Genomic DNA, 26,173 nt, shown 5'->3' on the forward strand with positions numbered 1-26,173 from the left:
TACACAGAAAAAAATAGTTTGCCGTGGTAATCTTTAATCAAAATCTGAAAAGTTACTTCCGGTCTGGAATGGAGTTCCTTTTCGAATGACATCAGTTTGACGGCTTGGGTTGAAAACGCTTAACCACTCCCCTCTGACGGTTAGTCTGCTATGAGCAGAGATGGAGAGGAGGAGCGCTAAAGTAAAACCCTGCCCTCTGTTCAATATTCCGTTTCACTTGGAAATACGTCACAACACTGGAGAAAAGTCGTTTGCAACATCCGGGTCACGGGGACTTTAACAGATTAATCTAAATTAATTCCTCTATATGTAAGCTTTTGTTGTTGTTTGTTTGTTTTAGATCAGTAATCAGACCAATTAAATGTATGTTTTAGAGATACAGTATAGCATGTCACACTGCAGGATATCTACTTTCTAAAAGTATGTCATGTCCTGTTCAGAGCCAGCTGCACATACTTTAATAATCCACGCCTCTAAATTGAGCACTCAAGTATTTGAACTAGTCAGTCACAGTCATAGCTCAGGTGACTTGCTGGTTGAGAGTAAAGTTGCAGTCTTTTTGAGCTGGATATGTGTTTTGATCTGGGTAAATGTTGAAAAGTGTAGCATTTTCTGTTGTACTTCCGCATATCTAATCTCACTTTGTGCTGAGGTTTTCTGATGAAACATTTTGAATGTGTCATATTATTTGACACACTGAGTAATCTGTGTCTAATGTCTGTCTCTTTCTTGTTTTTACTTTATAGCCTCTTCCATGGTACCATGGAACTCAAGTCATGTGAGATGATAGAAGAGTATTAAATAAGCAAATAAGCTGAACATTAATTATCAACAAAACTTTGACGTTAGTCAACATACTTTTCCCATAAACATATACTACTCTGAGAGTTCAAATGGATAAGAAAAAGCAAAAGACAACACCTGCACCTAGACTGGAGAAAGAAGAGAGGACAGAAGACTGGAAGAGGATGAGAAAAACCAAAGGGGAAAAACTAGAAGCTTCCTCAAAAAATAGTTACAGCGAACTTGAGCACCAGCAGCAGACTAGGCCGGGGGAGTTAACACATACAAAGTCCGACCAGTCACACGAAAATGTAAGAATGAAAATAGGGGTTGGAGCAAAACGGACGAAGAAGCCTCCAAAGAGCCTCGAGAACTTCATATGTAGGCCCACAATTAGGATCTCTCAGAGGCTTGCACATGGAGATGGTCATAGTTCATGTGGAGGTGAAGTCTCCAGTTCTGGGACCAGAGTGGGCAAGCAGTCACATCGAGAGATTAAGAAAAAAAATAGCAACAATTCCATTTCTCCAAAAGGTTCCACAAGGATGAGTCTCCCACTTCCCACTTCATCCAAAAAAGGTGACTCTACACAAGACATTACAGCCTATAAAAAGGTAAGTCTTACTTTTATTTTCTTTATTTCTTTCATGCTTTAGTTCTAAAGCTCTTTAAACTATATAGAGACAAATGCTTGTTACTATTTCTGTCCGCATCTTGCCATTTTCAGCCACCAGCAGTTTGACATATTTTATCTATTTTTACATCCCCTCCATTTATAACATGCTTCTCTTTTTTCTTTTTCTTTTTGCTCACTCAGATCTAAATTTCTTGCTCTTTCTCGCTTTTTTTTGTCCCCTTCTCCCACATACTGAAAAATATCCAGTTGGAAGTCTTCCATCTGTGATCTGTTACTAATTTTTGTTGTTTCTTATGACCAGAAAACAGTTACTGGAAAGCCTACAGCTAAATACATTCCTCCCATTTGTTTTATTTTTTCTCAAGTGTTATGTACCATCTCCCTCTCTCTCAAATTCTTTTAAAATCCTCTGATCATAGTACCATGGAATGGTTACACAAGTAGTAATACATAAAAATAATTAAAAACCTTATTTACCATTAGTAATGTGTTATTATGAAATGTCATTGAAATTAAGTCAAAGACTGTCAAAGTCATTTTGTAATGAAGCCTGTTAGATATGTTTAAATGTATAGCTAATCCAGGCTGCCTTTGATTTAATTTTAATGGATATCATAGAGTGACCTGAAATACTTAATATCTTCAAATATTTTCTGATGAATTCTAGTCAGGACATATCCTCTCTTCCAACAGACACCATCAAAAAACACAAGGAAGACTGACTCAAAGTCATTATTCCCATCAGATGGACCTTCTTATGCAGTTCAACCACAGACAGATAGTAAAGTACCACTTTCAGATAGGACAACCTTCTCTACCTTGTTAAAGCAGACGTATTCACCTCCAGCTGCTCCTTCTCCACCTCCCTCATTACAACAGAACTCCAGTCTACAAGACAGCACACACATTTTAAATGATCAAAAAGAAAAGGGCAAAGATCTTCCAAGTGAAGAAGTAATGACCTCCTCCCTCAGTTCAGAAGGTTCAAAGGTTATGACTCTGAACGCTCAGACATCTCACCAGTCTTCTTCCAGACTTGAAAATGACAGCACATCATTTCCAATATCGTTTCCAATATCATGTAGTGAGAATTCACTTAAGCAAACTTCAAAAAAGACTTCTAGAATCAGGGAAAGTAATGTTGACAAGGTTTTGAATGCAAATGAGAATGAGGATGGAGATACTACATGTTCCAAGAACATGTGTAACACCGTAACTAACAGTAGGAGTAAGGAAAATGGTTTATTGCATCAGGCAAGTCCCTCTATCAAGACACCTATGCTCCTTCCTGCTTCAGATAAATCTGCTGCATCAGCAACTCTTGAGAACAGCACTTGTACGAAAGAATTACTGGAGAGCAGAGAAAGAAACAAAAAGTATAATGAAAGTGAAGTCATAGATGACACCAGAAAAATGACCATGGAACCTGCCCAAACTATTGCTGTCCAGTCAAATGATGGCACCAGGATGGGTCGTATCATTGACAAGAATAAAAAAAAAGATAGGCATAGTTCGAACCAAGAAGAAGATGTGCAGTGTTCCTCTCAAACTTCCAGCTGTACAGATTCTCAGTTTAACAGTTCTGTTCTAAGTGACAAGTCACTTTTAAATCCCAAGCAAAACACCATCTCACTGAAAAATCAAAAAGCTGTTCAGATGACAAAGGTGGCAAATAAAGGGGAGAAGATGGATCTTGTGAAAACTGCTAATGTTAGTTTCACTGCATCTAAAATTATACCTAAAAAATTGAAACCTATAAAAGTTCCTTCCATGAAGTCCTCAAAGGCATTGTCATCACAGCGGGGTAAACCAAGACCAGTTGGCCGACCTCCTAAACCTAAACAACTGCAACATCCATCACCCAGATCAGAAACCTCATCCCTTGAGCCCCCTCCTAAGAAAAGAGGCCGACCAAAAATCATCAGGCTAGAGTCTCCTCAGGGAAGTAAGTCTCAGAAGTCTTCTACTAAGCTCCCCATACTTGAACACTCAAATGTCCCTGATCCAGGGGATGGACTGAAACTCCCAAAGCCAACACTCAAAACACAAGTTCATCCCAAATGTTCCTCCTCTGTCCAGACAAAGAAATCTATATCACAGAACTCATCATCTGGGAAGAAGGGTGCTGATGGAAAACTGAAACCCCCTTTGTCCAAAGCTAGAGATGCTCAAATCCGCCGCAAACGAAATAGGTTAATAATGAAGACAATTATCAAAAATATCAATAAGATGAGAGTGAAGAAGAAGGATAAAGCACTCACTCAGAGTCTTTCAGGTCAAAGCCAAAGTTACACAACTGATTTAGCTCAGAAGAAGAATGAAGGTGATGCTCATTGTTCAGTTTCAGATGGTACACATGCTTTATCCTCACTTCTTACATCTTTTGGGGCAAAACTTGGTCCACAAATTAATGTCAGCAAACGTGGAACTATCTACATAGGAAAAAGGAGAGGTCGTAAACCTAAAACTCAAAGGGAAACTTCTGGCCAAGACTCTGGCCAAGTTCTGAGTCAAAAGTCTCAGCAAGTCTTGACAGAATCTTCAAATCAGTTGAACCCTTTGACCACCTCTGGTGAACATAGCCATTCATTTAATGGCCAATCTGCTTTGTGCAGCACCCCCTATCCGTTTAAACATCTAGAGTCCCCATCGCCCGCTAATAGTTCTTTCCGGAGAAAGCCTCATCCTGGCAACCATGAATATGATCAACATTCTGCTCCAAAGGCAACCAGTTCCCAAAAGGTTAAAGCAATGCCTGAAGAGAAATCTAAACCACCCTCCTCTTCACAGTCAGCACTACACCCTTCGGCCTCATCCCAGTTAGGCTCTGTAAGGATTCAAGACCACAGAACAACACACCTTGCAGGATCAGTATTGATGGAGCAGGAAAGACTTCAATACAAGTGCCGTAGAAAAGGTCATAATGGGTTTAGCAATGATAAAACTAGGAGACATAAACATAAATGTAAGAGAAAGTATCTTCAACTCAGGGCCAAAAGGCAAGACCCTGCATTTCTGGCCGAGGTTGAGGAGTTAGTGGTCAGACTTAGTGAGATTCATATTGTGCATCATATATCATCACGAGGGTGTGGGGATGAAGCGAAGTCTGGAAGGAAGAGTGGAAAAGGCAAAGCTCACGTTCTTCAGTGTCTGCCGCAAAACCTTCACCATCCGACTATGTTTCAAATCAACTTCAGTGGTTACTACTCACCCCAGTCAGACTTTTCCCGTGACTCTCTGCATTATGTTGGAATGACAGATTTGAAAAGGAACAACGGATGCCCCTCACAACCAGGTGAACATATTGTTACACATTGTCCGGTAGTGCACAAACTTGGCTTTCCTCTGTCAGGAGGTGGTTGTTACCACTCACCCTACAAAATGCCACTCTCTACAACTTCATTTGGTTTTGGACTTTATAGTGGATACCCTCCATCTGCAACTATATACCCTTCGTCACCTTTTTTACCCTCTTTTGTGCACCCCTACTCCAAAAATCCAATTTTAAGCCCATCAAAGTTCCATAAAAGGAAGCACAAGTTTCTGAAACGTGACTCTGTACTTTGTAGCGGGAAGCCACAGGCGACGTACCCTAATGTAACATCTCATTCCTCTAGTGACTGGTTCAGTAGAAATAGCTGGCAAAGAAAAGACAACAGAGAGCAAGGTAGAGATAGAAGATTTGTGGATGATAGGCTTAGAGAAAGAGAAGGAACAGAGGGTTTACTAGGACAAAGTAAGCTTAGAAAAGACAATTTCAGAAGGGGTCTGTCCTCAAATTCCTCCTGCTCTTCCTCAACACCCTTAAAACAAACAGATAAACACAAAACTTCACCACTTTCATATATAGGACCTGCACACCTGAGACCGATATCAAAAGTTAGGTGGGCAGAGCATCAGCAGCCATGGAGGTGGAGAGAGAGCTTTCAGGTAGAGCAGAGGAACAGGGGCTTAAACCAAGAAGCTGGGTCAGGGTACCCGGAGGACGATGATGAAGGGGATGAAGGCCTACCATCATCTCCCCTAGTAGACAGAACAATCTGCCATCATGCTTTCCTGAGGAACCCCAACCTTGCTAGCAGTGGGCACAGTCGAATGACAGGCCAAAGGAATATTGATGGAGATCAGTGTGCTTCAAGAAACTTAATGAGACCTGGAAGCTCAATGATGAAGGAGTCTTGCTCAGCTGGAGGCAAAAGAATATCAGGTAAGATGGCATGAGATTATTTTATTTGTTTGTTTGCATGTAACAACTGTCACTGCTTGAGTGACATTTTATGGAAGACTATTCCATAATATATATAATCTAGCATTTTTTGGCATTGAAAAGTTCTATTCAGTATTCCTTTGTTTCTATGAACTAAGTAAGAAAATGCTTGTAGAAACAATTACAGTCTTTAAACAGTGAAATAAGACTAATTTATTATAAGTTTAAAAGTGTATGGCCTTATTTTTCTCCGACCATTTTACTGGTGAGGTACCAAAATGGAGCTTAATTTAGTTCTGCGTGCAATTGGCTACACAGATTTTCCTTGGCAGAGAATCTATTTATAAATCCACTGAGAGATATATGGTCATTTATTATTATTATTATTACAACAATTATTATTGTTGTTTTGTGTTATTTTCTCTTGGATAGTTCTAGATGGAGATTGGTGAGGGAACCGCAAAATCCGTATACATTTTTAATGCCTTTATAAATCTCATACTTTCATGTGACTGTGGCTAACTGTCCATTGTAGCACCAGTTGAAAACTTGATTTATTGCCAAGTTGAATATAATTTTATTTTTGTTCATACCACAGATATTTGTATTATGACTCTCAAACCTGAAATCAAGAAATCCAAATCAGTCGTTTTATCTTCAAGTACACACCTTTAGAGGCAAAAGCAATGCATAATTTTCTAATTAGCATTGCTGAAAACATATGGTAAGAAATAAATGCCAGCATTCAAAGAACTTCTCACAGCAGGAAGATTGGGACATTTGGTGTAGCATAGTGTGTTCTGTCTGCTTGTCTTTGTGCATGCAGTTTTTACTGTTTATTAAGAATACCTGCCCATCAGGGGCACTTTCTCAGAGAAGGAAGCTGCCACTGCTGGAAAAACAAAAAACAAATAATAAATAAATAGAATGAGAAAATAATTGCAGACCACAAAAATAAACAATATTATGTAACATGAGATCAGATTGCGTTCATTTTTCTAAAGCAAAATTTTTCTAATAGCCTTCAGAGTGTCAGGGTTATGGGTCTATGTCTGTTTATTTTCATTGTGTTTTGGTTTCCTTTTTCCCGTTTTGCGTGTGTTCCTTTGTCATTGGTTTCTGATTAATCCCACACCTGTTTCTGTTCTGGTTAATTAACTATCCCTGTGTATTTAAGCCCTTAGGCACGGTTTCACAGACAGGGCTTAGATTAAGCCAGGATTAGGTCTTAATTAAATTATGACATTTAAGTAACTTTTATAAACGTCCCTTAGAAAAAAACATTACTGATGTGCATCTTGAGAAAACCCAACTACAAGTTTATTTCAGTTAAAACAGCTCAAACATGCATTTTAGTCTAGGACTAGGCTTAAGCCTTGTCTGTGAAACCGGGGGTTAGTTTCCTTAGTTCCGGTATTGTTGATGGTTTAATGTAGTTTTGTTTCTCCCTGGATTTATTATTGTATATATTTCTCTGAATCTTCAGCATCGTGCGCACCATTACAGCCACACGTGCGGCAGAATACCGGACCCAGACTAGTTTCAGTCGACTAGTAGTCATTCATTTAAGCCATTAGTCGACTAATCGTGCATTTATATTAATAAACCATACATCATAATAATGCACCTTTAATTGCCTAATCAGCGCTCAAATGCACACATGAAGCTTGCTACAGCGCATCGGCAAATGTAACAATTTTGAATGTGTCGTGAAAAAAACAGGAGACTGTCTAAACATTCGAATAATTTATTGGTAATGTTTTCTGTGTTTTTGGCTGTCAAAGTCAATGATACTGACTCGTCATCCCCGAAGTAGTGGCCTATGTGCACGCTTCATAAGGATTAAATAATCTGAGAATATTTATTTTCCATTTAATAAATTGAATGTTCATTCAAATGTAGACATTTCAAGCTTTCTATAGATATATTTCGCTTGTCAATGCTGAGTTTCGGTTCATTTATGTGAAACGCTCAAGTTTACTGAGACCGAATCGACCTTTATTTTACAAAAGCAAAACGTTTTGTTGTTATTTAAAAAAATAAAAGTTGACCCTTTACAGTTTGCATTACTCTTATCTGTATGACCAAAAATGACAGAGTATTTTAAGTTAACACAAACACTTGGATATGTGCCTAATTAGAGCGCACATTTATCTAGGTTAGCATTAGAGCGAGCGGACTTGTAAAGTTGCTACTACTTACATGTTTCAAGTGATAAGCCATACTTGAGGTTGAATGATTGATAGGCGAATGTTTGGATTTCCTGCCATTTACCGTTACAGCCTGCTGGTTTCGCCACTTCCTGTAGAGTTATTTTTTTTCTGCGACTAACCGACTAATAAAATCTTAGTCAACCAAGCCTCTTCTAGTCGACTAACGGTTAGTCGACTATTAGGGGGCATAGGGGCAGCCCTAGTTTTTTCCTCCTTTTTTTTGTTATGGACTGCTTAACCTAGAGCAGAAGGAGCGAAAACCTGAGGACCACACCAAGGACTTTTTAGATCTGGCGTGCCTTCCACACTGTCCTGATCACTCTCTTTCTGTGTTTCATTATACTAGCCTCAGCAAGTGATCCAAGGCACGCATGCCTGGTGTTGGTCCTCGGGTGATTTCCCAGCGTTTGTGGAGTAGGTGCTGGTGAACAACGGAGTGTTCTCGTGGAGTTAGAGGGCATGGAGAGGAGCCACGCCCACACTCCCGTTGCTAAGGGTGAGCTTCAGCTGGCCTCTACATTATATAATGAGGAATTGGAAAGGGATATTTCCCTGTGTCTCCTGTCTCCGTTGGTCATGTCCAGCTCTATGTCTCCAAAGATCCCACCGCACATCCTCCCTCTCCCACCTACTCTGCCTATAATAGCCTGTTCCTCGGCCCCACCTCCGCTGTTTCCCTTCAATCCCTCAGTTCCTCCTCTGAATCCACTCTACTGTGTGGATCTGCCTCCGGTCTTCCGGTCTCCAGCTCTGAATTTAGAAGAGGATCCCCTGGCTCTGCCTCCAGTTGCCATGCCCGTCACTCCACCTCAGTTTGTCTTTGGGGCCTTCAGCTGCGCTTCGTCCCTCCACCCCTTCGGGTCCATCAGGCTCTGCCTTCCCTCTGCTACGCCTTCCGGGCCTTCAGCTGTGCTTTGTCCCTCCACCCCTTTGGTTCCGTCAGGCTCTGCCTTCCCTCTGCTACGCCTTGATCCTCAGTATGGCTGTCGTGGTGAAGGAATTTCCCTTGTGGTAATTTTGAGTGGCTCAATAGCGCGATATACTTTATTTTCGCCATTTATTTATTTATTTATTTATATTTATTTATTTATATATAAACAAGTGTTACGATGTGGTCAGCAGGCACCAAAACAAGGACATATTCAGTAACCAATGCAACCAACCAAAACTAAACCGCGTTAATTAAACAAAACGAATGTAAACCGAAGATATCAAAATATTTCACCAGTATCATTGAATCTGAGCATAGACAGGCTGTCAGTGCAGTTACATTGTTACGCCACTACGTGGCGGCAAGGGACAGTCTTTGAGTGAGTCATTAATCTGTCATTCAACGAACGTTCAAAAACGTTAATTTATTCAAAGATAGATGTAATGAAACAAGGTGGAAATTATTTTAACTTTGAGCTCCACTTTACAAGGCTCAGCTGACCAGCAATGCGTCACATGGGTAACGCTGAAGCTGATGCTTCACTTAAGAGACCAATGGCGTTGATTCAATGCATTGACCAGCTGATGCCATTCGTGGGAAATACCCTTAAATGTTAAAAGGATGATACGACAAAGATTTCGCTTTCCTCAGACACAGCAACCTTTTCATGAATATATATGACTTGACCTCAAAGACAGACAGGTAATCGCATGCGCTCAGTCGATCTCTCTCATTTACTGTCTGTTTAGGCTTGTTAAGTGCAAATCCACGAAGCCTCTATACAAATCACCATGGTAAAAATACTATTATTATCATTATTCAATACACATGCACAAAGTGCAAAACAAGAAGGGCATAACCTTATGAAAAAAGAAAACACGAGAATATCATGGTTGTTGGGTTACTTGCATTCCTCTGCGGTTGGCTTGTCAGTGTACAGTATTACAATATGGCTGTTTTCGCGACAGCCCTAGTCCTCAGTCCCAAAGGCTCTGCTTCAGTCCTCTGGCTTCACCTCGGACCCTAGTCGCTGTGGCTCTGCCCCCCGGTCTCATTGGCCCATCTACTCCATCTCTGTCTGTCATACCCTGGTTAAACCTGCCAATTGTTCTCCATGGCACCTCCCTCCTTTGCCATAGCCATAGGCCTTCGTCCTGGCTGTGGTCTGAGTCTGCGCCTGACTCCTTTTGCTCTCCTGCCTGGCTCCTCCGACGGAGCTCCTCTGTGAGACTCGAGACCGATGTGGTGCGCAGGTGACTGCTCAGCTTGTCACACTGTCATTAACACTTTTTATCACTATAATTTGTTAAAGGTAGGGTAGGCAATTTTTGGAGTGGTTAGCAATAGTGAACTAGCTTTGAAAGCATAAGATCCCATTCTCCCTTCGGAGCATCCCCAAAAAAATAATGAACAAACAACTTAAAGAGCTCTGACCTATATCACCTGACTGCTGCAGATTCATTTTGGCTATGATAGTGTTGCCATTGAAACCCATATATTCGAGCCACAAACCGCTCAGAGTATAATATCACAGGTTTTCATCTCTTCACAATTACAGTAGTTATGCTGTGAACGCAGCATAAGCTTGTTGTTTTTGGTTTAGGAGGAACTGTAAAAGGTGGCTGCTGTCTTGGTTACGTGCTCAGTGACTGACATCTGTCTAAATCTGCATAGTATGAAACGCGCTGATGATGTGTGATGTCTGTGCGAGCAGGGTGCGCAAAGGTATGGAAATACAAATGTTGACAGGCAGGTAGGACATTGTATCGTTGCCCTCAGAATGATTCAACGAACATTTTATGGTCCTACGCCTTCCACAGACAATAGATATATTTACTGTATAAATATATTTAGACCACTTGACTTATTGATTGCTATCAGGATGTGAAGAGACCTTCAACCAGCATAACACAGAAATGTTTCTGGAACAAATCACCTACCCTGCCTTTAATTCCCCTTTCTATGTGATAGCGCCCCGCCTATCATGTTCGCATCCAGTCTGTCAATCAAACTAATGTGTCAAACTCACTAATGACTAAGTTAACATCTCATTTACTTGGACATCTCCACTCACGGCTGAATCAAAATGAACTTGAAAATGATAATCTGTGAGTAACAAGTATTATGTTACTGATTGCTCATTGATAATCCTTAAGTTTACATGCCTATTACGCAGAAGTCATCAATGGAAAATGAATCTGGAACAACCCAGATAGGGGGATTTCCCTTCTCATTTCAAAAGTCCACCACATGCCACTCATGCAATGATACCTTTTTCTAAATGTTTCCTGATTTCCTTAATGAAATACCAGTTCTTGCAAGGAAATAAAAGAGTAGTGTTAACATTTCCGCAATAATAATCTTAGCTTTAGGGTTTGGGTTCTCGTTAATAAAATCCCTCTTTAGAACCGCTTTAATTTTGTTGCACACAAAATCAAAACATTCATTTTGTGGATATGCTTAAACTAAGGTTCTACAGGGATTTTCTTAGTCTAAGCAGCATTGGTTCTTTTTCTGTCATGCTGATTCAAATAGGGAATCAAAATTGCTTTTACATTTCAGTGAAGTATGAAAGTGCTTATTTTTATGTAAACACACGCTTTAATCTTAATACTTGACATTTGAGTATTTCTGTAAAAGGGAACCACCCAGATTTCTGCCATACATTTAACCATTTTAAATTATATGCTTATTCTGTCATGTTACTGCCAAAGAATTTCCATTTAAGACTCTGCCATAGACCTTCTGTCAGCCTGTGGCCAAAACAGTCTGTTTGATTTGGAAAGGGTGAAAGAGAAAGAGCAAGCGGTAAGGAAATTTGGTGATGCTAGTGGAAAGGATGAAATCTGAGTATGGAAATCTACAAGTGAAATGTGAAAAATGATTGACAGAAAGAATAGGGGAAAGGAAGGAATGTTTTTGTAAGCGAAAGCGAATATATGGAAATAACACGTTTTGTAATCAGAGCCAGATGTGCCCTAAAAATGGCACTCTTGTGTATTTACTCTGCCTAAAAATGTTATTAATACTGAGTATATCTGATATGTCCTCACACACTTTCATTCAGAGGTGGATTTTTTTTGTCGTTTCTTTGTTATCTAGGTTTGGCTGTCATCCAGAGACTAGAAATAGCTCCTTTGTAGATGGTTGAGAAAACAAGTACACCCCACCCCCCACCCCCTCTCATTCTCTCTCTCTCACACTTTATTCCTTCTTTTCCATCTCTCAGAGAGGTTTTAGAGAGATAACAGGAATGTGATGTTATGCAGCCTTTATCCTCACTGCGTGTCTTTATATTCTGTCAAATGTGTTATTTTATCACTTTAGTAAAGTCTGTTCAAGCACACACCCTTTCTTCATCTCACAACCGCTGTGCTGGGGACACAGGGTATGGCTCGCTGTGGAATGCACTCCAGTGGAGCTTTGTGAAATTGATTTAGTGTTGTATCTAAACTAGTACTGGGAGAGGAGAGGAGAGGAGAGGAATTTGCATTAAATGAGTAAAAACTGGCAGTATAATTCCCACGGTCAGGATTACAGTAGTTCTCAAAAACATCAACTCTTTCATGAGCAATAGTGCTTATCTAAACCATGCCGTCTCACAGGTTCTCAGTGTTTCAGTATTGGTTTGAATAGAATGATAATTAATGATGACTCTGTCATCTTCAGTAACAGGAAAGAAACGTTACTTCCTTTAATTCCCTCACTGTAATTGTCATTTGTACCAACAGTAATTGTAATCATTGTGGCATCATTTTAATTACAGTTCCTGTGTAGGCTGTGCTAAGACAATGGTCAAGGTTGTTCAAACTTTCTTGCATGGTATTGCAATGGAAATATCATTTTACCTCCCAAATTGTGGTTGTGCCCTATACGCTTCATAACCCCTGACAGATGAACATCATATTCAGATTGTTATTTTATGTTTATTTCTAATGTCTGGTTACAGTTTTTATATATCTTAATATGTGTATCTTTATGCATACACTGTAAGACTCAAGCATAGGTTGCTCAGAAGATATTTCCATTTGCCCAATAGTAAAAAAAAAGTGACCATGTCGATGACAATAATTATAAAGTCTTAGTTATTCTAATATTCTAGTCCACATGATTAAGAATGACACAGAAACAATATGGTTGGAATCACTTTTAGAAAAAAAAAAAATCTAGCCGATGAATGAAACAAATATTGACAGTCAATCAGAATCCACTCAACTTTAAAGAATTTGAGCATTTAAAGCGGCGGGGGTGGGGGTGGGGGGTGCTGTGCAGCACACTTGCACACTACTGTGCAATCTATATGCCAGATTGTTGTGTGCTGCATCCTTCACAACTTGGCACTCAGAACTGACCTGCAATCATGGGGAATTGCATCATGTAAGTTAAGCTCAGCACAGCTTTTTTGGCCATTTGGGTATTACTTTGTCTGCGTTGTTTTAGAACCAGTTTCACCAGAGTGTGCAATTTAAAGACGACATCAGTGGTTGCAATTCAGTAGTAAATTTCCCATCTTTACTCTTTTCTTTCAGAGAGCTTCCAGCCTGGCGGTTCACTCTTCAGTGAGCACTATCCACATGCTAGTCCATCTCTTAATGAAGGACAAGATGGAGGAGGAAGAGAGAAAAGAGCCAGCAAAACACACTTTCAGACCAATGATATCAGGCTTTTTTCCTCTTATTCTACCAAAAACAGTCTGTCTCATTTAAATAATTCTAAAAACACAACACAGAACAAGTGTACATTGAAACATGCCAAAAAGCCTCTCAGGAAAAAGATTCCCAAAGGTCAAGAGGTCACAGGAAGCGAGGTGAAGAGGAGGGGACCAGGTCGACCAAGGAAAAACCCTGCGCCGTGTTTTTTTCCACCTCTACTTGACACACCTTTACATCACGAAGTGACAGAAAGTCCTGCAAAACGGAAGAAAGGTGAAAGAGACGAGTACACAGTGGTCAATGCGATTGATGCCCTGGCTCAACATGAGAAAAGGAAAAGAAGGAAAAAAAGAGATGAAGCTAGAAGCAACGTAGGGCAGGTAGATGAAGGAAAAGATGTAGCTCTGAGCCAAGAGCCCTCACATTCGCACGCTGACACATTCTCACTTTCCCAGAACCCATCAGAGTCAGTAAACAGCCAATCAGAGAAGAGGTCTGCTGTGCCACCTGAAAAGAAATACGAGTTGGCGGGGCTTTACTCAAATGTATATAAAAGCGAGAAGTGAGTGAGCTCTCATGTATTTATAAACAAGTCTTAAGAATATTTGTTTAAATGCAGCCTTTATTTACAGAGCTCTCTACAAAGAGCTTGACAAATCGTCTGTCTGTTTGTTTACTCTGCACAGCCCCATGAGTCTGTCCTCTTCAGTTCACACAGACTGCCTTGAGTATGACCCCGAAGAACATGAGCACGGCCTGCTTCCTGCACCTATACACGTAGGTAAGTTTGTGTATGTGTGTGCGATTAATGGGGCCATTATTGAACTGAAAATTAGAAATTATCTCTGTCAGTCTATAATGAGCTTAGTCCAAACTTAATTTGAATTGAATGAAAGAATCAAGAGCTCTTGGTTCAGGCACACAAGTTATGAAATGCCACTGGATGGGCCACTGGCAGGCTGGTTTTAAAGGTACATTAAGCAACTTTTGGCCCTCTGGCGGTTAAAAAAGGTTAGAAACGTTAACCTTTCTCGCTCATTGTAACAACTAGTCTATGCCACTCCCACAACATACACGCTTCAAAGTAGCCGGAGCAACTTTTCTCTATTTACAGATATGAGAAGACACATGGGCAAGTGTTGCATGTACACAATATCCTGCTAAAACCATCCTGCAAGGTCTAAAATATAAACATAATAGGCTCACCGATGTGAATTAGGGTAAGGCAAAAACATCTTTTGGAAGAAATTATTTACATTTTGTTCATTTTGAACAAAAAAAAGTTACATTATGTACCTATAAGTTGTTGCAATAATATTTCTAGACAACCTTCCATTTCCAATCAAACTAAAATTTATTCTGACATATTCTCACATTATCACAGTATTTTCGCTTTAGTTTAGAACATGGTAATAAAATATGACAAGAACTTATCAAATCAGTTGATATTTCACTGGTTTTGGCCATCCTTCTGTTAGACTGTCTCTCAAATGAATTAGCTTGAATAGCTGTCAGCTGTTAAATTTAGGTACACAATTAGATAATAATACCAATTTAGGTCAACCAATTACCAAGCAATGCTTAATTTTGTTCAGTCTGTGGTGTAAAAAGGTTGCATTAGCAATTAAAGAAAAAAACACTTAAGCAAAACATGGTCAGGTCAAAGTGTCTGAATAATTTTTGGGTATAATATGTCACAGTTTACTTTATGTTGCTACAGTATAATCACTTGCCAAGCCGTTGTCATACAGTTAATAAATGAAGGGCCCATGCATGTACTCTTGAGTTGAACGTTTTTGTGTAATGTAAACCATTTAAAACAAATTATAATTAAAATGACAAACATATTTTTCAAAATATTATTAATATTGTCATCAAAGATTCCTAAAAAAAGATAATTGTTTTCAGAAAATAATTATGCATCACATTGCATCAGCATTTTAACATTGATAATAATAAGAAATGTTTATTGAGCTCCAAATCAGCATATTATAATAATTTCTGAAGGATCATGTGACACTGAAGACTGAAAATTCAGTTTAACCATGACATTTTTTTTCAAATATATTAAACTAGAATTTTAAGTTGTAAAAGTATTTTGCAATATTACTATTTATACTGTATTTTTGCTAAAAATGAATGCAGCCTTGGTGAACTTAACAAAAACATAAACAAATGTTACCATCCCCAAACTTTTTCATACGTTATTGTAAACTTCATGCTTAGACCTGTATTTTGTAAGGAGAGAGAGAGCGATAAAGACAGAGAAAGACATTACCGTGGTGATTTAATCTCAATGATACATTCATAACCCCTGTGTGTTTGTGTGTGTTTTTGTTTGTGTAACAGGAAAGTATCTGAGGTTGAAACGGATAGACTTTCAGTTGCCCTATGACATATATCAACTCTGTGCACACAAAAAGGTATTTTTCTTATTATTTTTTTAAAAACATAAAACATGAGTCATCTGTCATCCTTTGTTAGCCCTTATGTCATTGCAAACCCGTATGTCTTTAATTCTGGAACAGAAAAGGAGTGAATTTTGTCAAACTAGACTAAATCGACAAAAGCCCCATATGACTTGTACTCTACATTCCAAGCCATTCAATAAGTTTGTTTGAGTCATTATTTGCTGAACATACTTGACTGTAGGTCTCAAATCTTATTCACACATCTGCACATTAAAAATGATGCCTCACAATTGGTAACAACAAGACACATGAGAACCAATGATGCCATGGATGATTTCGAATGAGTAAATTATGAAAGCTGTAATTTTTGGGTCAACTGTCCTTTTAAATATTGTCTTTTTATCACTGTCATACTATATTTATGACGCAATCTCTGTTCCAATACAGCGTCCTAAAAAGTCGAAGACCCCACGGAAGACAGCCCCATCCAGTGAGTAGGCTTACCTGCTAATTTGTGTGTGTCGTTGTTTGTGTATGTAGGTGTAAGGAGGCCTAAATTTACTCTGCAGAATAACTAAACATTTTCAGTTTCCGCTCACATATTGTGATCTGTATGGAAGCCACTTTGTAAGAAAAAATATATATCATGCAGTGGTAAATCATAATTATGACATGAATTTCATGATTATGACGCAAGTCGAAATTATGACATACAAAGTAAAAAGTCAAATTTATGACATAAATCACTTAAGTCAAATTAAGTCATTATGACAAGTAAAAATGATGACAAAACAAATAACATTTATGGCATAAAAAGACAATATTCTGACAGTCATTCAATTGACAAATTCAAAATCAAAAGTCAAAATTATGAGAAAGTTTTGATCTCAATCTTTTACCTTTTGTCGTAATTTTAACATATATCTCAGAATTTTTATTTGTCAGAATTCAAAATCTTTTATATATATTTTTCATGTCATAATATCAACTTTTTGTCAAATTATGACAAAAATTTGTTTGTCAATTTTGACTTTTTATCTCATTTTGACTTTTATTTTATTATGTCTTAATTATGACTTAGTATCTCATAATTTGTACATTTTTCATGATTATGATTTACAAAAGTATGGGTTGTTTTTTCTTATGTGATGGAAATGGGCTTCCATAGTTATGTAATACTGCAAACACACACAAAAAAAACAATCAACAAACAACCGCCACTTGGCCAATCAAATTTGAAGACTGTCACTGACTACTGTGTAATATTATATTTAAAGGGGTGGTATAATGCCCCTTTTCACAAGATGTAAAATAAGTCTTTGATGTCCCCAGAGTGTGTATGTGAAGTTTTAGCTCAAAATACCCCACAGATATTTTTATATAGCATGTTAAAATTGTCACTTTTTGAGGGTGAGCAAAAACGCACTGTTTTTGTGTCTGTTCCTTTAAATGCAAATGAGCTGCTGCTCCCAGCACAGAGGGCGGAGCTACAACAGCTCATTCTTATTTAGCATCTTCGATTACCTCACACAGACATTCACTGAAAATTTCACAAACCTTTAGTCAGACAAACATGGAGAGACTCAAGAAGAAGTGACAACATGTAGAGAACATTTCTGAATGGTTAGTTAATTAATTGATATAGTTGTGTAGTTATCTTCTAGTCATTGATTAGCATATTCTGTCATGATAATCTATAAATCGCCTTCCCGGGGGCGGGGTTCATGTAAATTTTAGGGTTGGTGATGTCACTAACCTGAGAGGAAGCTTGTGTAGTCCCTACCAGCTGTTTGTTGTAGTCCTTAAAAAGCGATTTCTTTAAAATAAAATATCTCCCTTTGCTTTGAACTTTGAGCATTGTAACTTTGCAGATGTCGTTAATGCTCAAACATCAACATTACACACTAACTTAAAATAGAAAAGTGAAATCATAATCAACCACCCCTTTAAAATGGCTTTGTTCTCTGAATTAAGTCTGTAGAATCAGTGAATATTGTGTAAACATTTTCTTCTTTGTCTTTTTGAGATGGGTCTTTTGATGTAAAATCTCACACTCAGACCGAAGACAGTTTCTGTAAACCTCATAAGCACAGTGTGACTTCTGACAGCCTTAATAGGTAAATAAACACACACACATACATACAAGCACATTCGCAGGCAAAACATCTATTGTTGAATTTAAAGTGGAGTGAATTTCTTTTCAGGCTGTTTTTTACACTTGGTTTCAATTTGTTTGTCTGAACCTTTTTTCTTAATCATAGAAATGTCAGCTGTAGACCAACTACAGAAGACGTTGGAGAAGAAATCAGTGAAACAGACACGGATAATAAGCTTCCCAATCAATCAGACCCATTCGAACAGCAGGTATATTCAGATAAAGCTTCACTCCTCCATTACTCCTGTTCCATTACATCATGCCTGAATGTGACTTCATCATTGTGAATTAGTTTAAAGTGCATGGTCAGTTGGGTCACATTGCGAATGACTTTATTTGCAGGAGAAAGGCAATGATGCTGAAAATGTCCCCTCCCCTCTCCCGATGATGCCCTTGTCTTATGAGGAGAGGCAAGAACACACAGTGATAACAAATAACAAGATTTATACCCTTTCCTCACATTCCTTTTTTATGTTTAATGCTCTCCTCTTACTTGCACACTCACATTTCTCATTGTCTTGTACTTCTTACGTTTGTTCATACATCTGTGATTGCTCTTATTCCCCTGATAGGAGTTTCGTCTTGGAACATGGCATTTTTCTGGTGAGAAACTATGAAAAAATGAGAGACAGACAGGCATTGCTCCTGAGGGAGGAGGTGACAGAGCGAGAGAATGAAAACAAAGAAGATGGAGGGAGCAGCCAAAGTCAGAAAGGGGATCTGGAAGACTCCAGCACTAAGTCAGGTCCAGCAGTGTGTGTATAGCTGTAAAGAGTGTGTGTGTGTGTGTGTGTGTGTGTGTGTGTGTGTGTGTGTGTGTGTGTGTGTGTGTGTGTGTGTGTGTGTGTGTGTGTGTGTGTGTGTGTGTGTGCGCGCATGCGTGCGTGCGTGCGTGTGTGCGTGTGTGTGTGTCAAATTGTTCTCAGCTGTTAAAGGGGTATATTGCCTAAAAAAAGATTCTGTCATCTTTTATTTACATTTTATGACAATTTTCCATCCATTTTGACTCTTATCTTAATTATGCAGGCTGTTGTGCCTTTAAGACTGTCATCTTCGCATGAGAAGCTGCTGGTTTGCTGTCAAGTCCAACATAGTTCCCTCTTGTGAAAAAGAAGTGTGCTTAACTGTATTGAATGTGCACTGGTAGTGTACTTTGTACCTTAAAAGTATATGTTTAAAAAAACTGTATTTACAGATAACATAATATCAAAGAAATAGAAGGCAACGAAATACATTTTTTTTACATAAACTGTTATCAGGTATCAGAGACTTTCTTTAAAAAAGTATCTAGAAGAAAAAAGTATCTAAGAATACCACATAGATAAAACTTGTCGTCATGTCCATTCGTACAGGTTTTCCCGCTGGATGGGCGTCATTAGTTTTCAAATGTATTTGGTTTGTGTTTGAATGTATTTGAGTTGTGTAAGTATGAAGCAATTTCAGTGTAATTTCAACAATTGTTCCTTTTTTAAGTTTTAAGTGTAGTATGAAATTGATCCCTCATGATTTGATTATAATATTATACATTCCAAGTGTGTAGCTGAAGTGAATTGATTTGCCAGCAAACCTCACTTTGACCGAAGCGTATGTACTGGTGCTACAAAAAACACTTAAATTAAGTGGGACACTCTGTTTCTAGCGCTTTTTTTGACCTGAGGCAGTTTCTTGATGAAGAACATGGCATCAGCTATTCCTCCTCCTCCTTCATGCTCTGTGGGCCGTAGCTCTGGACCAGCTCCCAAAACCACCTCAATTCTATTTCCACTCCGCATTAGTCAAAAGGGCAGAAGAGGACATGTGGTTAACGGCTAGCGCAATTGGCACGTACAGGCTACCGTGTCCCGTTGAGTTCATGGAAAAAGTGTATTTAAGTGCATTCCGATTATTGCACTTAAAATAAAGATGACAGACTGTGAGAGTCTTCAGATTGCAGTCCATTACTGAATGTGCATTGAATAGTCTGCACGTTTTTCAAGTGTGCTGTGTATCATGTATGTGTAATAATAAGACTATATTCTGTATGTGTAAGAGGATGTGTGTTCTGCACATTACAGACCAGCACCTGACTCACTCGAGCACACCGTCTGAAGACAGACTCAGCGGCGAGGGAGATGAGGAGGGGAGAAGTGTACGGAGCAGAAACCTCACGCAAACACTCCAGGGGATCTATGACGTCATTGTCAGTCACAAGGGTACATCTGCTGATTTTATTAATAGAGACGTGTCGCAAAAGCCTGAGACAGAGGCTCAGTGTGTAGATCAGCACAGCTGATCACTCTTTCTGTCATTTGTGTTTTTTAGGGTCATCTGGACAGTCCCTCGCCGCTCCTCTGCTAAACCTGTGCTCCAGAAAGAGGTTTGTGTGTGTGTGCTTTTCCACTCGCCAGTGTTGTTTGCTCAGCGACTCTGCTGTTCTCTTCAGTCTACAGATGATTAGAGATTCAGGGAATCTGGGAGTTGAATCCTCTTTCCACTGACAGCTACAGTAGATTACAGAATGCTCTTAAAGCGGTGGTGTGGTGATGATAGTTATTAAAGAGGTCATCGGATGCCCATTTTCCACAAGTTGGTATGATTCTTTAGGGTCTTCATGTAAAGTTTGTAACATACTTTGGTTAAAATTCCTCAATGGTTGTGTAAAACAACACCCTTTTTACCTGCTCAAAAACAGCTCTGTTCACAGCGACCCGTTCCGGTGCATGTCTCTTTAAAATGTTAATGAGCAACTGCTCACCCTACCCCTCTCCTCTCCTCTTCTCCATGGGGGGTGTCGACACAAGACACGTAAAGTGCTACCTTGGCAGACAGTATAAAAATGGCGGAAATATGCTAATACGGGACAGTCCGTCAGTGGTCGTGGGCGGAGCATGAGTGTTTAGACTTTTTGAGGATTCAAAAAAAAGAGTAAATGGATTTTTTTCATTGTATAGTGGTTGTGTCCACACACTGCAAAGACACATTTATATGCAAACACCATATAAAAGTGAATTTTGCATCCGATGACCCCTTTTAAGGATGTCAATTGTCAGTAATTTCTATAATTTAAATAAATTAATTCATGGTAATGTCGCAAAAATGTCCGTGTCAATCCCTTGGCGCTGTTAACATAGTAAACAGTGCAGTGCATCCAGGTTCTACGTCAGACAGCACGCCAAATACGCATACTTTACTCTATCTGATTATTTGTACGTGTGAATTAGTACAATTAGCATAATATCTGCCTATGGTATTTATTGGCTGCCCACAAACAACATCTACTTTGACCTGCCCTCAAACACTGTAGTTGTAGCTGAGGCCTGGAAGAGTTTGGTTTGTGTTATTGGCATGCCGCTGTTGACATTTCTGCGGTACAAAAGCAAATCCGGTATGGTAAAACCGACACCATAGTTACTGTTCATATAACTGTGTATAAAGTGATATGAGGAAGCCTCCAGAGCTGAAATTCAGATATGGTAATTGACGTTTTGTTTCCGACACACACGGTAGACCAATCACAACAGACTGGGTCATCTGACCAATCAGAGCAGAGAAGGCTCTCAGAAAGGAGGGGTTTTGAGAGACCGAATCCTTGATCAAACTGTTTTAGACACTGTGACAATTATTTTTTATTTTTTTCCATGGATGCATGTAAACCTATTGTAGGAGACTTCCATAATAGGAGGTCTATTATCATAGCAGAACTGTGAAGTCGAAATATAGCATGGAGCGAGGTTGTCTGGTTTTATTAAATGTCTGCCCCTGATTGGGGAATGGTTTGGCACCAATTAAATTTTAGAGGCCATCCACCTTGACATGTCTCCATATTTAAATAATAGTTCACCCAAAACTGAAAATTCAGTAATTTATTAGTTGGTGCAACCAAACACACAGCAATACTGCGTAAAGGTTTGGGGTCGCTACGAAAGTCTTACGATCACCAAGTCTGCATTGATTTGATCAAAAATACAGTACAAACAGTAATATTGTGACTTATCGACTACTTTTGACTGACAAAATTCCAGCCATCGGAAACACTAACTGATAAAGTGAGTCGTACAAAACCTTTGTTTTTAGTAAACTTTGTGTACACAAACAATGTAGTCAATGCTCAAGTTCATGTGTAGAGCCCCTGGTGATACTTCGAGCACAGTTTCATGTTGTGTCGAGCCTTAGTGTTTTAAAAATAGCGATTTTGATGCCATCATAGAAGTGCCCCTAGCACTCCCATTCAGAAGGTATTTTGAGCTAAAACTAAAATACGGTCAATCTTAAAAGTGTCGTTTACATTCTAATTATGCTTTTACACAAAAGTTTGACACGGGTAGATTAACAAAAAGAGCCTATGTTCAATTTTGGCGACAGTTACCCTTTAAGAAATCATTCTAATATGCTGATTTGGTGCTCACGTTTGTTCTTATTATTATCTACATTCAGTTGTGCTGCTAAATATTTTGGTGTAAACCCCAATTATGCATTTTTTTCAAGATTCTTTGATGGATAGAAAGTATCAGCATTTATTTGTAACATAAATATTTTGTAACATTGTAAATGTCTTAAGTGTCACTTTTGATCAATGCTTCCTTGCTGCATGAAAGACTTTCTTACAAAAATCTTACAGACTCCAAACTTTTGAATGGTAGAGTATGTTTAATTTGGCGGTAGGGGATGTACTCACTCCACAGAGCATTTTATCGGAGAACAATTTGTATAGTACATTTCAGTCAGTTCACTAGAATATAGATGGCCTCAAAGCTAGCAGACAAGGACTAAAATCACAAACCTCCCATTTTGATTTCATGGTTTTTTATATATTTGTTTGGGAAATTAATTTAATTTGTGTGTTTTCTCTTCCAGATCAGGCTCGGCTCCTGTTGATCTGAGTATGTTGCAGAGGCAGCTCCTCTCAGGCCACTATGAGAGTCTGGACGCCTTTCATTCAGACATGCTGAAGGTGTTCCACTGCGCTGAGGTCAGTATTGATGGACTCACACTGTTTGATGTTGTTCTGCACCTGTCATGGGTCTGCCTAGGTCATACCTCATACTGACCATCAAACAAAATTCAGAATAGAATAGATTTTTATGGCCACACATCCTGAGTATTTTCCTTGCAATGTTACCATAGAACAGCAGCATGACTTCACCACAGTGACAGTCGCTCTGGAGCATCCTGAGCTTCAGTGTCTTATGCCTCACTGGTTTGGAAAGGACATGCTGATTGAAGCCTAATATCTGCAGATTGGAGCCAAGCCTATAATATGCCTCAGCATAATGTTCAGAAATGCACTGTTAATATCTCCTTTCAGAAATACTACGGTTGCGAGTCCTCAGTGGGTCGTAACGTGAGGCAGCTGAGGGAAGTGTACCATAGTGCTCATCGGGAGGCCTTCACTCAGATCGGCAGTTTCCTGTGAGTGACAAAAAAACACATCAGCAGCCTCTATCAGGGCGTTGCTGTGACCAAACCCAGAGGCATGATGGGACTTCCAGAAGCCAGATAATGCTCTCTGATACCAAAGACCTGCTGTATATTGCACTCACAGATGCACTGTACAGGTAAAATTGTGCCATTTATACACAAACACACACATACTGTACTAACGTCCACACAAGTCCCAATTCACACAACTGTGCTATATAAAAAAAAGAAATTAAATCACATCAGTTATAAACATCACTAATGGAGATGCACAATATATTGGTACCATATTGATAATTATCCGATATTATTGGGTTTTTTTAAGTTAACAGTCAAAGTTAGATATACAGTATATTGGACAATATTTAATTGTGTTTGCTCATATCTCATATTTGTGCATTTAGATTACCTTTGTTGTCATTTATCAGCCAATTAAATTGAATCTTTAAAAACACTTATAATTTAGTAACACTATTCATTATTATCTTAAAAAAATGAATATTCATTTTCATACTGAATATTATAATGCTGTGAATTCACCTGTAGCTTTTAATACAATTTTGAACAATTGATTTGATTTATATAATTTTTATTTATTTAAATGTAGAGTTTGTAATGTTTATCAGCTGGTTAATAGCCATTTATTTTCAATATTTTAGTTTTTTATTGCATTTATAGTTATAAAATAATATTTAGCTTTAAATAGTATACAATTGTAATGTTAGAAAGTTATTAGATATTAGCCATTTACTAGTTTTGTATATTTTATTTTAATTAATGATATTAAATAAAAAAATGTTATTTGATTTAAGTAATCTAGAATTTTATGTTAGCTATTTATTTATTAATAATCATTATCCAATTAAATCATAATTATAAAAGATAAAACATTATTTTATTTAAATATTAGGCTATACATTTTATATTATACATTTTAATGTTTTTTTCAGTTATCGCCCAGAACATGAAAATATTTATTGGCTTATTAAATCAACCAGAATAATCAACCAGTAAAAATATCTAAATATTATAACAGAGCAGTTAAAACAAGACTGATAAAAGAAATGAAGGCTGGTTTACGTAGAAGGTTTCCCCTAATGACAATTTTTTGTTTCTTTCCCTCAATTATTCAAGGCTAACCGAACCATTTACTATTGGAAATGTACAGTAACACAAGCTAATATTTTCCAAGTGTTTTTGTGGACAGTCGGGCTCTAGAGGTGAAGCACTAACTATAACAGCTTTAAGGCCACCGGCCGCATATTCTCCGCACTTCAAGGGTCTTTTTAATAATTCCCATTTCACTTGATTTATATTTGCTTGTAAGGTGCTCTCGCTCTTACTATTTCTCTCATTCTTTGTCCTCTGCAGGTTAAGACAGCACTCCTGGAAATGCCATTTGTGAGCATGGACACGGCTGATGCTTGACAACATGATTCGTTGAAAGCCCCTCAGCCTTTCTTTCTCTCAGGGAAAAGAAACTGGAGACATGATAAAACAAATCAACATCCGAGACCCCAGATCCTTTCATATACCCGAACAACATGCAATTCTTTTATTTTGAGATATTACAGCATACTGAACATGAACATGTTGAATGGGATGCAGGAAACCATGCAAACTACGAGACGTGGTGCTGTTTGGGTCGAAGGAATGAACACACACAGACTGTTTTAAATCATTCAACACACTACATCAGCATCCCTACAAGATGCTGACTACATACCTACAGCTGACTGAACAGTTTTGAAGGATGTGAGCAGAATTGTGGTCTACAGCCTTTTTAGAGTTTTATGTTGAGGGTTATAACTATAGTATAAAGTAAGCAATAATGCATGAAAGGTTTAATAACGCAGCCTTAATGTAAGCAAATGTCTATGTTTATAATCATTTTAGAAGAAAAAATAATATTTTAAAGGGAATTTACTACCACTTTGTGCAGAGCTGTCTTGTGCTAGTGATGTTTTGTAATATATTGATTTCAGGCAGTAATCTTTATAGCTTTGAGACTCCGAAATGTTTTATATTGTTGTATATTGTAAATAATGTATATTTAGCAAAATTACGTTTTAGTACGATTCAAGAAACTCTGTTTACAGTCTTAAATTGTTGTGGGTAAATAATCTCTATCTTTAATAATATTTTTATAGATAGTTTTTCGATAGTGTCTCGATGCATGTGCAATTTGGAACAGGACATTCAATGCCTGTAAAATATCAGATTTTCATAGTCTTCTTTATGCATGACATACTTTATATTGCTTAATGTATAATCGCTGTGTATGCAACAAAGTATATGGTTATGCTGAACTAAGAAATTAGTTGTTAGAAGCTCATTAAGCAGCTTAAAGCAGAACAAATGAATTAAACCAGCTATATTAGTTAACTAATTAAAGTGAGTCAATATTTGAACCATTGTGCTTTCAGATTTAATAGGTTTTATTGTTTATAGATAATAGTGCTTGAAGAAAGTTGTAACCAATTACTCTACAGAGACTAATAAACCCATAGGCAGAGCTGCAGATCTATTTTTATCTCTCGATTTGTCCATAAACGTATTAGTGCTTCATAAGCCAAATTTTATTTTATCCCTTTAGCCTTTTCTGTACAATTAAATGTGTCAGTGGACCTACATTAGCTAATTGTACCATATGATTCATTAAATATATAATATATCTCTTTATGGTATTAACACAGTATACTCAAATTTGTTTTCAAGGCAAAAGCAGGTCACAATGTAAAATTGTTTAACTGAAGACGGAAAATTGTAGATAAAGTTTCTTTCCAG

General features: G+C 38.1%; 1 protein-coding gene across 11 annotated transcripts in view; it reads left to right on the forward strand.

The window, feature by feature from the left end:
• The window catches only part of LOC307005575 (histone-lysine N-methyltransferase ASH1L-like), a 32,561-nt gene extending 6,654 nt beyond the window's left edge, over nt 1-25,907 (forward strand). For 2 of the 11 annotated variants that reach the window (XM_079625857.1, XM_079625854.1), the window contains exons 2-16: nt 747-1,397; nt 2,114-5,627; nt 13,301-13,985; nt 14,110-14,204; nt 15,773-15,846; nt 16,282-16,324; nt 17,861-17,951; nt 18,096-18,198; nt 18,332-18,399; nt 18,562-18,734; nt 20,044-20,181; nt 20,291-20,345; nt 22,823-22,937; nt 23,274-23,523; nt 24,758-25,907. In XM_079625857.1, the coding sequence (XP_079481983.1) occupies nt 894-1,397; nt 2,114-5,627; nt 13,301-13,985; nt 14,110-14,204; nt 15,773-15,846; nt 16,282-16,324; nt 17,861-17,951; nt 18,096-18,198; nt 18,332-18,399; nt 18,562-18,734; nt 20,044-20,181; nt 20,291-20,345; nt 22,823-22,937; nt 23,274-23,381 (5,766 nt within the window). In that variant the 5' untranslated portion in view covers nt 747-893 and the 3' untranslated portion in view covers nt 23,382-23,523; nt 24,758-25,907. The remainder of the gene's footprint in view (nt 1-746; nt 1,398-2,113; nt 5,628-13,300; nt 13,986-14,109; nt 14,205-15,772; nt 15,847-16,281; nt 16,325-17,860; nt 17,952-18,095; nt 18,199-18,331; nt 18,400-18,561; nt 18,735-20,043; nt 20,182-20,290; nt 20,346-22,822; nt 22,938-23,273; nt 23,524-24,757) is intronic. The other 9 variants (XM_079625858.1, XM_079625860.1, XM_079625856.1 and 6 more) reach the window with 9 other exon arrangements.
• The last annotated feature ends 266 nt before the right edge of the window (nt 25,908-26,173 follow it).

The sequence above is a fragment of the Phoxinus phoxinus genome, assembly GCF_949152265.1.
Source record: "Phoxinus phoxinus genome assembly, chromosome: 10".
Lineage (NCBI taxonomy): Eukaryota > Metazoa > Chordata > Actinopteri > Cypriniformes > Leuciscidae > Phoxinus > Phoxinus phoxinus.